Source organism: Manacus vitellinus, unplaced genomic scaffold (assembly GCF_001715985.3).
Source record: "Manacus vitellinus isolate BGI_N305 unplaced genomic scaffold, ASM171598v3 scaffold_7_pilon, whole genome shotgun sequence".
NCBI lineage: Eukaryota > Metazoa > Chordata > Aves > Passeriformes > Pipridae > Manacus > Manacus vitellinus.
Window position 1 is genome coordinate 6,606,898 of NW_021940813.1, and position 17,300 is coordinate 6,624,197.

The following is a 17,300-nucleotide window of genomic DNA, read 5'->3' on the forward strand; positions in this document are numbered from 1 at the left end:
TAGACTAAGCCTAAGACTTATCTCCCTCTGCGTAATTCCAAGTTTGTTTCTGTCCCATGAAGGAGCACTCAATTTGGTATCACTTCCTGTGTGTTTGGGGTATTTTTGTTTCTTTCCCATTTCTTTTTTTTTTTGCACCTTTATTGCCAAGTCTAGTTTGTGTTCTAGCTTTATTAGTATTCAGTTCCGCTTTATTTGTTCGAAGTAATGGTATGTACTTGAAATAAGGTAAGCACATCTCTCTTAAGCATTAGAACCCTGTTAAAACCAATGTATCTGAAAGAATCCTATGGGTTTAGTTGTACTTTCCTCTTTTACTCTGTGTCATACATAATTTTTTTTTTTTTGGTGCTCTAACTAACTAGACCTATTGTTTCATTTCAGTTTGGAAGACGTTACATTGAAGACCTTTTTAATGATTTTCGAGATGGACGAAGACTTCTGGAGCTCCTGGAATGCCTTACAGGCCAAAAAATTGTATGTGTTTTTTAACACGTTGACTGTATATTGAAGCCCTGATGTTGTGATAAGTGTAGTAGGTGATATTCATTAATTTCTGCCATTGATGAGGACCCATGGAAACTATTTTTAGGGATCTGAATATGTTTGACTTCCTTCTGAAATTGAGAAAACATTGTGACTGAGAGCCGTATTAGCCAGTAGCCCTTTGCTAGGCATATATTTGAAATGAAAATATTCTACTTTGTTCTTTGCACTTATTAAGGAAGTGGGGCAAAGAGAAACAAGACTGAGGCAAGGTTCATTTAAATATCTAGATTTTAGCTGGAATAACATTTAATGTGTAGAATTAGAATGTTTTGTTAATAAATTTCGTACATACAGTCTATGTGTGGGAGTTGTACTTGCCTGAAAAGACAGAACAGCTTGCTCTTATCAACTTGGAAACTCTAAAATGACATGTCACACATATTTCTGAATCTCCTCTCTTGTGTTCCTGGTTGGACTTGGTAAGCTTAGCATCTTTCTCTGAAACTTTCTCATTAAAAAGTGGTGAAGCAGGCTGGAGTTTGAGAATTAAAATCCAGAGATAATATATTTGTAAATAAATATTAAACAGACTGATGATTATCTGTTTAGTTGCCATAGTAATGATCCTAAATTGCCATGCAGAATACAACTAATCATGATAAATAGAATCTGAAATTATCTGATTTTATATTCATTTCAATGATTCATTCACTGAAAATTGTCAAGGTACCAAATTACCTTCTAAATGTGGATCCAGTTTGTTTCACAGTTAACTCTATTCCATGTTGGGAAGCTGCATAAGCCCAATGTATGGTAATCATGGCTGGGCTTCATGAACAAAGATTTAGGAAGGCTCTATCCACATTTGTTACAAGCACGCTGGTGGCTATAAGGCCAATGCGAGATAGACATGTCCGATTACAAAAGGCACAACAGAAGGACTCCTTAGGACGTATATTCTGCAAGGCACGATTCTTTCTGTGTTGTCTTTTCTCCTCAAGGGTGATCCTGTGTGCTTTCTCAAAAGCATCAGCAGCGTTATGGATGGTTTGTCTCCAGGCCTCCCGATTTGAGGCCAGAGTAGACCAGTTATGGTGATCAATATGGCCAAGGCTGAGATGTTGTTTCAGGGAGTCCTTGTATCTTCTGTTCGGGGCTCCTCTCATGCGGCAGCCGGTGGCAAGTTCACCATAGAGCAGGATCTTAGGGAGGCAGTGGTCCTTCATCCTGGAGACATGCTCTGCCCAACACAGCTGTGTTCTCAGTAACATGGCCTCAATACTTGTGACTGCTGCTTGCTCTAGAACAGATGTATTGGTCACATAATCTGACCAGTGGATGTTTAGGATTGTACGAAGGCAGCGTTGATGGAAGCGTTCTAGGAGACGCAGGTGATGGCAGAAGATGACCCATGATTTGGAACCATATAAAAGATTTGAGATACCTGTAATGTACTCAATTCTGATTTTGGACAGTCAAAGTTCTTTTACTTTCTTTGTAGGCAAAAGAAAAGGGCTCCACAAGAGTTCATGCTCTGAACAATGTCAACAAAGCACTCCAGGTTTTGCAGAGAAATAACGTAAGTATTCAGCCAGACAGGCTCAGAGCATCCTATAGACAGCATACAAAATATTTTGTAGATGTTAAATCAAACTTTGGTCTATAGTATACAAATACTGGAGTCAAGGCAGTTTTATTAATGTGACTTGGATACTTTGTCATTTGGCATCAGGGGTGAATGTATTTTAAAGAGTTTAAAATCCTCTTCCAGCAAATTTTGAATAATACATCTATAGTGGATGATACCTGAAGATAGATCAACATGCAGGATTTTATGCTAATGCATGGTGTTTAAAATAGATTTTTAAAAGTTAATTACCAGAAGTCATCCATAACTGGTTACAAGGTGCTATCTATCAAAATACCTACTCACAACCTCTGACAATTTTGAAGTCTGAAAAACCAAGGCTTTTATGAGAATAAATTATTTGGGTAAATTTTCAGAGGTTCTTCATGGTTCAAAACATTAATCATATCAAACCCACTTTCAATTCTACTTTGTGAAGATTGACTTTTCAAGCCAGTATCCTGTGCATCATTACTGAATAAACATCCTCATAGTATCTCCCTTATGCCAGCATTCTAATGGACCCATAACTTCAGCAGACATTTCCAGTGACCAACTAATTCTATCATATATCCTTCTCAAGAATAAATTCAAATAAACTATAACACTCACTTAAACTTAACAGTAAGAGGTGACAGAACAAAGATAATGTATTCTGTGCTGCCTATTATATTGGATTTCTTGATAGCTGCAGTAGGTCACTAAACATGCTTGAGTTCAACTGCTGAATAAAGCTATTTACTTTATAAATCTAAGATAATCCATCTAAAGATTTGTGCATAAATGAAAGTGACCTTATAATATTGGCATAAAGACCTCCCACTTGATTTTTATTTTTATTTAGTGGAATTTCATGTAAATAAATGGAAGAAAAAGCTTCTAATTATTCAAAATCTGCAACATCTGACCTTATTGGGAAAAAATCATCAATGCATTATTTCACAGTATACAAGAAGGTGTTGACTGCATACCTGGTTACAAATGTTCACAGCAAATGCTTTTTGACGTATTCAGTACATACCATCTAAGTCCATTAATGTGCTATTCATTCAGTTTCTGGAACACAATAGTAGTCCCTCTCAAATATGGGAAGAAAACAGAGAGTATTCCAATTTTAGAAGATAGAAGAAAAAACATCATTTTAGAAAGTGAAGTGGTCATCCAGGGGCCATCATATTCGTGTAATAAAACCCTCATAAACTGTACACAATATAAAAAGTAGCATAGTATATGTAGAGATATACTTCATACTTATTATCATGAAGCCAAAAGTTTCCTTAACCTTCAAAAGCTTGATGAATGATTTCTATGGGACTTCAGGAATGCAAAATCAATGGCTCTAAAGCTAATTAAAGCCTGTGAGTAATCTAGATTTTTTTTTTGCTTCTATGTGCTATTCTTGCCCTGAGTTCTGCTGTCATCCAGGTGGTAACACTGAAAAATGCTGCTGCTTCCACTAAACGTATTTTACAGGTTTTTTTGTTCCTATAGAAAGGTGAGAGTGTTGTGGGGGTAATGTAGGGGACATGGGGGTTGCCCCAATATAGGTTTAGGTTAAGTTCCTTAAGATCCATTTGGGAAATGTTCTAAGACACTATTGGTTAGAATGAATTCCAGTCTCATATGTTTTTAGTACAAAATGTGCAATTCTTAAAGAAAAGAGCTCTAAGAGAGTTTTAGAGTTCTTGACAAAATATCTACTTGGTATGGATTCATAAAAATAACCTATACACAGATGTATTGAAATAATAATAATTAAAAAAAAAGCAGCTTATTTTGGGGGTGCAAAAGCAATCTACAGATACAACTTTGTAACTTCAAAAAACTTCAGCAGCTCAGCAGAGATACGCAGATTGTAGTTTGTGAAGGAATGGGGTACTTTTCCATATAAACATCAGTTCTGACCATGAAAAATGGCATCTATGAAACAGCGAGGATGCAAATTTTAGAATCATAGTTCTCTCCAGAAGTGCAGAACCTAGCTTATATTCTCTTGCACTCACATCCCTGGATTTGGCTTTTTTATTTAGGTAGCATGAAAAATGGGGGAGAGTGAAGGATCATTTCACATGAGCAGGAAAGAGTATTCTAGAGTGGTAGATGCATTATGAAACTGCAAATGCATGATATAATTATGGAAAACAACATTTCTGGATGAACTAATGTGTAAAAGACTTCCTTAGATGACGATCACTGCTTTATCTGTATTCCAGAACACAACCTGCCTTTCCTTATACTTTATAGATATTAGTTAAGGAAAATTTAAGTTCTATTTTAATCTAAATGTGTAGAACAATATCTTGAGTTTGTAGGTTCTTACTCTATCTATATGTGTATGTGTGAATTTCAGAAAATTATATTATGTAAGGTAGCATGAAGTATAGTACGGGAGTTTTTCTGTCTCCCATCAGTTTTGTGATTTGTAGTTGTAGAGGCTTAATATAAAAGAGTTCAAGTTATTATTAACTGTTACTTTTAATTCTGTGTTTTCACAACATGCTATAACTGGAATAATTGGAACTCCAGATCACTGATGGCTTTTTTCCAGAACATTAATTGTGCCATTTGTAAAACACGAGTTTTATCTTTATGGAACAACAGAAGCCAAATGGAATGTTTACCCTAACCCATCCCTCCCTCTCCCTCCAACCTCTTATGCTTGTTATTTTTCTTATACAATTATTTTTGGTTTCTCTAATAGGTTGATTTGGTAAATATAGGGAGCTCAGACATTGTGGATGGAAATCATAAGCTGACCCTTGGTTTGATCTGGAATATAATCCTCCACTGGCAGGTGAGTGGCATTACTCCTTACTTTCCATGAAGTACTTTTATTCCACTGATCTTGTTCCCATTATTTTCCAGCAACAACTTACAAAGTAAACATAGACATTGCAATGTGCTAAATCAGCAAATTTTATGGCAGTCTGTTTAGATATCATCTAAGATATTAAGAATATTAAGAAGATAAAATAGTTTTTAGAGCATTAGCAGAAGCTCTTTTGACTGTAATTTCACCATCAGATATTGCAAAATTATATATATAACAGTTATCAAAAGAAAAAATGGATAGACAAAACCAATATAGCTTTCATAGTCACTTTTCTTTTTAGTATCTTAGAAAGAGTGACTTCTATATTTTAATAAAATAATCACATTTGTTGCTTTTTGCTGCTGACCCATCCTACCAAGAATTATTTTTAGAACACTAAAAAGCTGCAAGGCTGCTAATTTATTGAAGCAGATGTGGCTCATTTAGCTTCCTTTGTCTTTAGAGAGAAAGGGGTGATTATGATGCGGATCTTGTAAAAAACATTATGGTAGACGAGGACACTTGAGTAAACAAATTCTGAGACAGCAGCAAAAACAAAATTCAAAAGGAACTAGCATCTAGATGCTTTGAGTCTGTTTATAGCTGTGAATTTGGACTAAGAGTGTGTCCATTCATGTCCAAGCAATAAGCTACGAGTTTTTCATAGTATTACAAGAAAAGATGGTAGGAAACAAAGTCTAGAAGACTTTATATTAAAAATTAAACAATCCTATCAGAGTCACACATACATCATTCATTGAAGAAGAGAATATTTTTATTCAAAATTTACGGGCATATAGTGAGAGCAACAAAGAAAAGCTGCAAATAGTTTACTGACTTTTTCCTTTGTCTCCCATATTCCTAGTTTAATTGCATAAAACTCTTCTAAATTACTTATTAAGAGCAGATGGAATATGATACCTAGCTGTGCAACTTTTGCCAATGATCCTTCAATCACTGTGTTTCAATTTGCATGAATAATGAACTGACTGTTCATGTTCAAATTAATATTTTGATTTGTTCTTATTTTATCCTGAAGCAAACTGTTAAAGGTGTGCTTTAGTATTATCTGTGTACTTACTAATCTCTTTTCAGTTGTTCCCACCACTCCTCTTAACACACACACAGAAGACAATGTTCTGATATAATTTGCTGAGCTTTTTGTCGTAGGCACGAGCTCTTGGAGTACCTCTTGCTTGCAGGGCACAGGTGGTTATTTTCAAACTTCATCTTGAACCTAATGATAACTGTGACAGCATCTGTGATGGTACCCAAGGCTTCAGTCTGAACTAACCATGTATGAAAAGTCCAAGGATCTTATTTACAAAGCATCAGTTAAAACTGTGACACTTTCTCAGTGTAGTCATAATGATTCAGTCCATGTTTCATCTAACTTTGAGTTCCGTGTTTCAGTTTATTTTTATTCATGGACTGCTGAAAGGAAGTGACCTGTATATTCTGGACTTCTCTTTATATTCAAAATTTTGTAAATAAATTTTCTAATTTGTCTAGAATTAAATTTCAAATAATAGCACTTGTTACTGTTGCATAATGGTGAATACTTAAAAAAAATAATATAAAGACAGATTTGTATTTGGGCTTTTCTCTTTTTTTTTTAAAAAAAAAAAAGGACACTTGGGAGATGGTTTGCTACCTATTTCCCTCAAAGTATTGGAATGGTTCAAAGTAAATTTGTTTGTTTACAGCTCTGTGGAGGAAGACTGTTCTTTTCCAGATTTTAAGTTTTGAAGGGATTTTCATAATCTAGAATATGTTTGTTGTTGTCCTGCCCTGTTTACGTACTGACAGCACTTCTGGTGAAACAAGCCTCTAAGTTTCTTAAGAAAGGGTGCTGATTCCTGTTGGTTCCAATTTGCCTATCGCAGATTTGCCCCTGGAAATAAGCAGCTGGAAGCACAATAAGATGTTCATAAAGACTCAGGGCCACCAAACTTATCTACCAGTTGTCTACAGTTGAGTAAAATATCTCACTCTCAATAATAATTTATCAAGACAACTATGTTTATTGGTAGTCTGTAGAAGGCCTAAAAAAATTAGATGGTAGTACACAGCTTGATGTCATACATGCTACTGGTGTAGTTTGCATTTGATGGTGCAATCCTACTTTTACAGCTCTTCCACTTTCTGAGCTAGAGGAAGTTTATCTGCCTGCATGGAAAAAAAAAAAGTTGTGTGGCAGTTATTTTGTTGCAGATAACAAGCAGGAAGCTTTTTTCCCCCGTTTCACATTCTGCAGCCAACATCACATAAACTTATATATGACCACATGATGGTCTCTTACAAAAATGTCAACCACTTTGTGTAAAAATTAAAAAAAAAAAAAGAAATGGCAGAAGAAAGGTGTATGGAGGGAATAATGAGTCAGTACCAGTCCAAGTGGATATCAGAAGTCCCATTGAGGAGAAGCAATCGTAGAGGGATTGCAGCAGACACAACTCGACTCATTCTTGCCACTATCATTTCTGTTCAGTAGAAATATCATGGCTTTCTATATCCCCTGTGGTGATTGTGTCCTTTCTTATCTAGCCTGTTTTTTTCAGATTATTATTAAAAGTCTCCCTGAAATTGAACCATCGTTCTGAGTTGAGCACCTGCTGCCAAAGCTCTTTTTGCTACTGCATCCATCAGGCTTTCTATTTCCTTGAAGCTGCTGCCCTCTTTCTCACAGCTCTGTGATCCCAGCCTCACTGCAGCCTTAGCATCTAAGTAAAAACAGAGCAAAACTGTTAATTTCTGAACTGTTATATTTGACAAACTCTTTTAAGAGTGGAAAAAACATTCTCTTGCAGTGTGTAAGTTCTTTTGTCATGTTTTTAAGAGCTAACTGATTTTCAGGTAAAGCATGAAAGAAAACCACTAGCAAAAGTCTTTGGCGAAAATCACGGCCCAAATCTTGACTTTCTTTAGAAAAAATAGCAAAAGAATAGACATATACAAAAGGCATATGTTTCAGAGACGTGCATTTCAACAGTTTTTCAGCCTTGTTTGGAGACTTATTAAAAGCATCAGGGTTATTGTGCACTTGTTGCAGAATCAGTATTTTAAGAGGAGTTACCATTTCATTTTATTTTGAATTTTGATTTTGGAAATGAAATATTAGTGGTTCTGTCAATCCACTTTGAATCAATGAGCAAAGAATATCCTTTACTTTGAATGATATGACTTGAATATCTGTGAAAACGTTCTTAAAAGTGTTCTTTCAAGTGTGCTTTGAAATACTTTAGTGGTTCTAGCTATAAAAGACGTAATCTATGCAGTCAGAATACCTGAAGCATAGCAAGTAAAAAATACTAAGTCATTCTGTCAGGGAGCTATAAGGTTCCCATTTGATAGAGAAAAATGAAAAATTCTTGCTTTGAGAACAGTTTTCTTTTTAGATTATCTTTTTCCCTCCCACTGTTCCCTCCCACTTCCTGAAGCCAAGTGCCAGTCTTACAAAATGTTACATGCCTAAGTGTTGGTTTTAAATTGAAAAGATGTAGTGAGACCCTTAGATCATGCTATATTCCTGGTCATCTGACACACAGAACTACAAATGCACAGGCTCCAGGATGTGGTCCTGCAGTGGGAGGATCAGAGATCCACTGCTGCTGTGAGGCAGGGCTGGCTGTGCTGCTTTTAGCTGTTTCTTAGTGCTGTGACAAGAATAGCAGTGCTCCCATTCCATTCACAGCTTTCCATTTGGCAGTTTGGCATTCCAGAAACCATCTTGGTGATGTCTGTGTTGCCCTTTTCACCCCTTCTATCAAAATTTAATCTTTTCTTATTGCCATAGCATATGCCCATTCCCCAGGAAGAGCAAGTATGTCTATTCTCTGGAAGTCAGAGTTTCCTACACTTTAGAGCTTTGTGTCCTGCCAGGATATATTACATTAGAAAGGAGAAGTAGCAGAGAAATGAGTATCAGAGGTCATCCCATCATCTGACAGCATGAGGCAGAGCCTACTAGACACTTTGAAATGGCTGTAGTTTTTGAGCCTGGATGCTGAAAGAGTTTATCTTCCCAAAAGCTCTTCAGGCTGACACGAACACATCTCTATGAACTACGTTCTCAACAGTACATCTTAACTAAGAAGCCTTCAAAAAGCTTCCTTCTCACCCAAATGTCAGCCAGCAGTTTTCTGCTCAAGTGCTGATCTTGCTTCTGACTGAAGTCAGGAATGTGTCCCATAAAATTTATAGAGGACCAATTTCTCCTCCCATCTTAGAAACTAATAACATATAAAATAAACTTTATACTTAAGTCTCAAAAGGAAAACTGAAGACAGTGATACTTTCTGGTAGTATGCATCTGAGATGCAAACCCAAGATATTTTCAGTAATTCATATCTTTATGTAGTCAAATGACTAAATTAGTTACTGTGAAACTACCAAGCAACTTACCGATACACAATAAAATGGTATCTCTGGTTTCTCTGCAGTATCACAGTAATTAATTTTTGTTGTTGATGATTATTCTTTCAGATTACATCTCCTACATGTAATCTTACAATTTTTACAATTTCAAAGTGGTCCATCCTTTATCATAAAGTAGCTTCTGCACTGCATGTTTTTCTTTGACTGACCAATATTGGCTGCAGAGGAATTCGAGGGAAGAATTATAATGAAATGCTATATTTCATAAGTGAATAAGCAACTTTATAGTTAAATTATATCTTAGGAAGTATTTTAAAGAGCTGCTAGTCTTTCAAAGATATATGGAGAAAGCAAAAGAGAAGAGAAAGAAAGGAAAAAAAGAGTTCACTCTACAGAAAAATAATTCTGAATAGATGTTTTACGTGCTCTTGCACTAGTAAAGAAGTTGATAAGAAATATATAATCTACTGCTTTATGTCAAACTCCAGGCTAATATTTTTAAAAACCCTTAGGCTTTTTGTAAAATAATAACTGTAGATTGGTAAGCTCTCTCTAGTGAAAGAAGAATATTAACTATTCATTAAAAAATAAAATTGAAACATATGCAATACTCTTTTAATGCAGGCAGTGAAATTCATTTTTCATCCAAGTGCATTTATGCAAATATAGTTTGCATATTTAAGTCAAAAACATTATCTACCGTGCACTGAGCACATTTATTTTGCCGTGGTACTATTTCAACTCCGTCAGTGAGAGAAGAATGCTTTTCATCCTATTATCAACTTTTGCTATAATGTATCATATTAACTAAGGATGTATTTCCAGAGCAAAGAAAACCACAAGAAGAAATACTTAATTTGAATGAATTCTGTTCCCACAAATGGTGCATGGAATGCTCTGTTCGTGCATGGAATGCTTCATGTGGCACAGGGATGAATGCACTGAATGCATCAGCAATAGTGACCAGCAAGTCAATATCCCTTGTCTTTAAGCATTCAGACTTGATTGCTGTCCTTATGTTGTGACTATGTTCTTTAATTACTTCGGAGTTTTCTTCTTAAAGGCTGAAATCTAGGCAGCTGAAGGATTTTTGTGTCAAAAAAAAAAAAAAAGAAACAGTCAGCTTTTAATAAGTTCAATCATTGATCAAATTCTGTCTTTTATTGCAGGTCAAAGATGTAATGAAAAACATCATGGCTGGACTGCAGCAGACAAACAGTGAAATGATTCTGCTGAGCTGGGTCCGCCAATCGACTCGCAATTACCCACAGGTCAACGTTATCAATTTCACCACTAGCTGGTCTGATGGATTGGCTTTCAATGCACTCCTCCACAGCCACAGGTAGGAAAAATAGCTTTTAATTATTTTACTGAGCCTGTAACAAATGGCTGTAACAGGACTGGAGGATGGTGTGTCTATTATGTGGGGGGTTTCGCTGCTTCGTGTGTGGGAGGCTCAGCACTCTTTTAAATGGCTGTTTGCTTTGAACTGGCTGCTGTGTTTTGTGTCATAATGAATCCTCTCATGGAGGGACAGGGTCTGAGCTCTTGACAGCACAACCAAATATACTCAGTTCAGATCCTTTTCTGGAATTTCAGTGTGTATACCCAGTAGACAGGAGTACAGATTTGGAAACTTCTGAGAAGAACAAAGAATAGATCCAAAACTATGCCTTTGAGGTTGTCCTAGAGGGAGAAAGAGATTTTCCTGGGGGGACTTGGAGGGGGAAAATGTGGTGTTTGTAGAAAGCCTCTCACAGATGCTGAATTGAAAGTATGGATTTACCTCACAAGGACACAGCTGGAGAAGGTAGCCTTTGTTTTCAAAACCTTTCATGTCATTCCACCAGCTGATTTGAGTTCTTAGCCTCTCTCAGAAGTTGTCTTCTACTCTGTGTGTGCTTTATAAAACTCTACCTTTAGAGATTCAGAGGTCTCTAGTGGTTCTGTGTACTTGGCTTAAGGAAGATGTGTAAATAAATCTATCTAAAAGGCCTAGTTCTCGCAGCTACAGCCTTTAAAGCAATATTTCTTTTTTTCTTTTTTTACATTAAAGGCTTAAAATGAAATAAGGCAAAATACATCTAAAAGCATAGTGTGAGACAATATATGCCTTCCAACTTAAGCAGCAAAGAACTGCAGATATTATTTTCCAGAAGTTTTGCCTGCTCTTTTAATTTTTCTAAATGAAACTGTCAGATGAAGTCTACTGCTGCTCCAGTTGAACAGCTGTGAGTCCATTTTTCACACTGTATATGCCTGGGAACCTTAGAATCATGAAATCATTAAGGTTGGAAATGACCTCCACGATGATCAAGTCCAACCTTGAACCAAATACCACCATGTCCACTAAACCATATTGTGAAGTGCCACATCTACTTATTTTTTGAACACTTTCAGGGATGGTGACTCCACCACTTCCCTGGGAAGCCTGTTCCTATGCTTTACCCCTCTCTCAGTGAAGAAACTTTTCCTAATACCCAACCTCACCTCACGTGGTGCAACTGGAGGTCATTTGCCCTTGTCCTGTTGCTGGTTGCCCAGGGAGAAGAGGCCAGCATCCACCTCACCACAACCTCCTTTCAGGTAGTTGTAAAGAGCAATAAGGTCTCCTGAGCCTCCTTTTTTTTTTCAGATTAAAAAACCCCAGTACCCTCAGCCACTCCACAGAGCACTTGAATAGATCAAACTGAATTAAGATGCAGGAAGTTTCAATTGCAAGCATTGTTTGCTTGTAATGTTAGGAATGAGGCATTATCTTAAGGAAGAAATATTATACTCTAAAAGGACTTTGTGTATGCCTTTCAGCTGCATTCAGTATTTATTTACAGTGTTAACAACTGGCCTTCCCACCATCCTGCTAGTTACTCCACAGTGTGGGCATGAATACCTTTTTGTCTTCCTAAAACATCAGCTATATACACCTTATTAAATGGCAAAATGCAGTTTTTAACTCAAACACCAAGTTGCTTAAGTCATACAGGAACTTCGTGATGCAAAAAGGATTGAGTGATTCCTACTACTTTTGGTGGTACCTCTGTTGCATTGGATAGAGCTGGGAAAATAAAAAATAGATACACCTCAAAGGGAAAATACTTACTTTCAAAAATGCCAAAAAATAGTTATGCTGAAATGATATTGGATAACTAATTATTACTGTAGACTCAGAGCTAAACCCAATAGCACTCTATGGCACTGTAACTATCTTGAATTCATCTTCAGCAAATCAGTGCAGCAGAAGGCCTAGAGACAATATCAGACTGCCTCTTTCCTGATTAGGGTATCTGATACTCAGATATTCAGATTGAGTCCTCCACAGGACCATGTAATATCATCTGGTGTCTGAAATCAGTAATCAGAAATTCCTTTTTGTCCCTCTCTGTAGGAATAGCTTCAGAAGTCTGAACACGGACACTTATTCAGGAGCAGTCTGTGGTTGGGGAAGGCAGTTGCCTGCCTAAACCATTGGGATTGTCTAGACAAATCTCTGTGTCTGCATGCCAAATTTTATGCACTGCCGTGTTCAGTTCAGTGCAAAGTTCACCAGTTGTGAACATTCATTTCCTGCTTACTAGAATTTATGCACTTTATTCAGGCTTTGTAATTCAGGGCTGCAAAACTTAAGCTCGCTTTTACTCTTCTACTGTCTGCTGCCATAAATCTTGCACAGTTTTCTGCACAGTGAGCCTATTTTCAATAGAAGTGAAAAAGATTTACTCCACAGAAGTCTTGTCTCTTGCCCAGTGGTTAGTGCACTTATCTGGGAAAAGGCAAGTGTGCATTCAGATTCTTCTGTACTTTAATCACAGGGTTGCTCTGCAAAAGTTTCAGAGGAAGAGCTAATGTTCTCTGAAGCAGTGAGTCAGTAATTTTTAAGATGAACCGATGAATATTTTGGTGCATTGTGTTCAATGTGTGGAAACATTGAACTGTCCTTCAAGATTCAAGATGCAATCAGTTAAATAATTACACAAAGACACTCAGAGAGTTCAGGAGCTCCTAACTCTATCTTATAAAAACAAACACAAAAAACCCCCTTCTCTAAGAAGCCTAATTCAGTCACTCTAAGATCCAGGTACATTACATACTTGTTGGGTGTCAGTCTTGGATTTAGCACCTAAAGAAGACACTTTGAACATAAATTGAAGAAAAGTTGTTCAACAGTGGTTTACATGAATTCGCAGAGAAACCTAGTGTCTTGCACATCCTGTGCTTTAAAAATATAACATGTATAGAATGACAAGCCCTCTGAAGACAAACACTTTTAAATATAACCCTTCTGTTTTCCCTGTTTCTCTAGTTCTCCTGTCCCGCTTCACTCTTGTCCATTTCTTTGTTCTCCGTGAAGTTTTGTCCAGATGTTCTCTTCTTTTTCCTTTCATCCTCTGATTTTATTCCTCTGTATTTAGTTAATTCACTGTTTCCATTGTCTTTTTTCCTTCTTCATTACTGTCCCTTTCTACATTACCTTTCAGTAATTCTCTTTCTCCTAGGAATTTTTATATTGAAATGTCTCATGAAGAAAATGAGGACTTGTTGCTCTAATTGTCAGAATAACTATATGTGTCTGTATGCTAACTTAGATAATAACCTAGTATATATATAAAATACTTTAGTGGAATTTTTCTTTGTTAAACATTTAAAACTTATGTTCATCGTTCCTGAAACCTAAAAGACTTCCATGATCTAATTGTAAAAATAGTCTTTACTGCACATAATACCTTCTCCTTTTGAGATTGAAGTCTTTGAGTTTAGCCCTTCCTTCAGGTGTGTTTCAGAGGTAAGCCATAAGCCTTCTGCATTGGCCTCAGGCTCTAATTTGCATCCATAATCTTCATCACATCTAGATATTCTCATGATTGGAAGCAGAGTTATTCAGAAAAAACACTACCTATAGTTTGAAAATCAAGTGTGATAATGAACTCATATGGTGCACCTGGTGCTCATGTGCATAGTTTTTGCCAATTGTAGCACTATTCCTAGACTGCTAAAAAAACCCAAAACCAAATCAAAAAACCCAATCAACCAAACAGAAAACAAACAAACAAAAAACTCCAAACAAAGAAAAACCCAGAAAACAACCAGACACACAAAGAATCTTGAATAATGCTACCCAAAATTTTTTCCATAGTATTTAATCTCTGAAAGCGAGGGTAGATTTCTTGGTGGCATTAAAGCGATTTATTTTTCAAACCAATCCCTTACCTTTAGGGATTATAATATTTTCATTTCTCTTACGTAATTTTTTCAGTGCTGAGCAGGTAGCTTTTTGTTTTGTTTTGGGTTTTTTTTAAAGAGGTTCAGGAAGTAACATGAAATTTGTATCTGGATGAATATTCTAAGCACCTCCTTAAAGGGATTGAAATAAACTAAGAGACTGTCACGAAACACTAACCACATAGTACACTGTAAGAGCAGTACTCTCTGTGGGAAGCTTTCTCTCTGATAGGCTTTTAGCCCACCAATCCCTTGCTTTCAGCTACCTGTTTTGTTTTGATCAGATATTTCTAATGCTCTTTCTCCATCATTTTATAAAGGGGTTACTTTAAGTAGATATTCCCATCTTTCTAGTCACCATCTCTCTGCAGACATTTGGGCTCCTTAGCAATTGCTTTCAATACTGAGTGCAAGGAGCAGTGGAGCACAGGTTACTTGGCAAACCTACAAGGGCACATCAGTGTGAGAATTTTCAGAATATAAACTTTCCATAACGTTCCTGGAATGGCATGTTCTGCATTGAACTGAATAAAACCTGACTGTGGAATGGCACTGTCACCCTAAGAATATACAGAAACTAAAACATTTTGCTAAGAAAGAGAGGTCAGTCTTGCTACAGGTGAAACTCTCCCTACTTCAGGCTGGAGATCATAGAGAGATTTTCTCCTTTACCTCTTGTAATCTTTTTCCTCCAGACAGGTATCAGAGAAAGCTTTATGTTTTTCCTCTAACTTTGCTGAGGCTTTTTATATTTTTTCCCTCTACCCCTTTAATCAGGATTTTAAGTAGGAACAGTTGGCATTCATTAGCTTCCTCCTTGCTTCTTTAAAATGCTTGAACTCAGGCCAGGTGACTACCTTAGAAATGAGCACTTTAGTGCAGCTGTTCCTGCTTCAGGGTGACAGAGTGAGGAGGGAAGGAAAATGGCATTAAGACGACACCCTGGATAGAATTAAAAAAAAATGTCTTCAGTAAGTTACAGGAAAAGTAGAAGTAAAAGCAATGGTATGAAGAAGTATGACAATAATTTTATTTTAGCAAGTCACTAGGTTACATGTTAGCTACTGGCTCCTGGTTTGTTTTAATTGTGAGAGTACTCAAGACACATACAAAATCTTCTTGTGTACAAAAGTTAGAGCAACAAACCCACAACTTTTCTTTTGAAAAGGAGATGGTCAATTTTATGATCTAAATGTGACTACTTTCTACCTACAGTGATAGAAAAATTTTGTGAATTAGAACAGTAAGTTTCTCTTTTGCTGAGTTGTTCTATCACATCAGAATATGAGTTATACTTTAGCTAGATTTTGATGCAGCTTAAGAAAATGGCTTAAAACACGTATGTTGTTTCTTCATGATATTTGCAATTATGTCTATGTAATTAATTTTTACTGAAAGTCACATAAGTTATAAAGGCTCCTGTTTTAAAGACTTGTGATACTTGAAGAAATGAAAACAATACATCATGTGATGTTAAAGTATCTTCAAAATGTTTCACTTCCTTGAGAATTCTCCCTCTGGCATAAATGCTTTTTTTCTCTTAACTTTTCTTAAATCTACACCTTTGCAAAATTCATTATCTCTTTAGATTAGAATCCCATCTCAGAAAATCTGGTGTTTTTCTTTTCTTTGCTGCTTATACAATCTTAAAGGTGTTATATGGTTATAATTTTACATCTGCACTTGTGAAAATAAGCTTTCCATTTTTGGCAAGATTTAGAAGGTGTCTCTAAGAAAAATAAGAGGGGCTCAGCTTGGAACAGAGCACTGGTGGGTTGAAGTTACTATACATAGATACTTGCTGCCTCTGAGTTTTGTTTTGTTGCATACTTTAAATTGAATAGTAACCTATTGGCTTTTGTAGTAACCGTGGTTTCTGTTATCCGTGAATTTAATTTCTATGCAGAAATCTGTCTGGATTTGTTTGGCTTTAGTATACTCCAGATTCAATTTTCTTACCCTGGCTGATATAGTTCTGTTGTACATCATGTAACTGGGGGCAGGTGGGGGGGGGAGGGGAACCCCTTTTATATCTTATGAAAAATTATTTTTCTTGGAAATATGTTTTGGAAAATTTCTGACTTGTTTTCCTTTTATCTTTATTCTTTTATTTTTATTTCCGCTGGTTATAGGAAAGAACTGTCAGTACAAAAATTACCTTGTATTAAATATAAATTTTGATTTTCACAATACAAACTTCTCCACTGAAGCCTTCAAGCCTTTCAGTTTTGGCTCTCAGTAATCTTGTCATAAACTAATACAAGATCAGTGCTGTTTGAGCTGATCCGTGTGTGGCTAGATGGAGTTCAGCATTTTCTACTTAATTCTCATTTCTTTGAGCATTCATGTGCTTGTATTGTCGAGGGAAAGGAATGAAGAAGACTGGTTATTTTTGCTTCAGTTTTCTCCCTGTCACACATGAACCAAGCTGCAGATACAAGAACAATTTTTGTCTCCCTTTATGCAGTTCAAAAAATTCAGGAAAACAAACAAAAGCAGAGAATCACTGTTCTGTTTTATTTCTTTCTTCTACTATTTCATAGCAGCCCGCTCCTGTATTTAAAACTCCTTAGAAAGCTAATAATAGTTGTTATTTGAAATTCTGTTTCAGTGTTGTTTCAGGGATTTTTAAAAGCTATTTGCCACATACCACAATTATTAACTTTCTAGACTGTAATATCTCCTGCAGTCAAACTTGGCAGTATTGCCACATAAATATGCCCAATGAAACATCTAGACATGTAGCACTGAGAAGCTGATGCTTCAAGCTGATATTAT

The 17,300-nt window shown here is 36.3% G+C and overlaps 1 protein-coding gene across 7 annotated transcripts in view; it reads left to right on the forward strand.

The window, feature by feature from the left end:
• DMD (dystrophin) overlaps positions 1 to 17,300 on the forward strand; it is a 991,087-nt gene that overhangs the window by 194,517 nt on the left and 779,270 nt on the right. For all 7 annotated transcript variants that reach the window (XM_018084043.3, XM_018084032.3, XM_018084034.3 and 4 more), the window contains exons 3-6: positions 385 to 477; positions 1,991 to 2,068; positions 4,818 to 4,910; positions 10,475 to 10,647. In XM_018084043.3, the coding sequence (XP_017939532.3) occupies positions 10,487 to 10,647 (161 nt within the window). In that variant the 5' untranslated portion in view covers positions 385 to 477; positions 1,991 to 2,068; positions 4,818 to 4,910; positions 10,475 to 10,486. The remainder of the gene's footprint in view (positions 1 to 384; positions 478 to 1,990; positions 2,069 to 4,817; positions 4,911 to 10,474; positions 10,648 to 17,300) is intronic.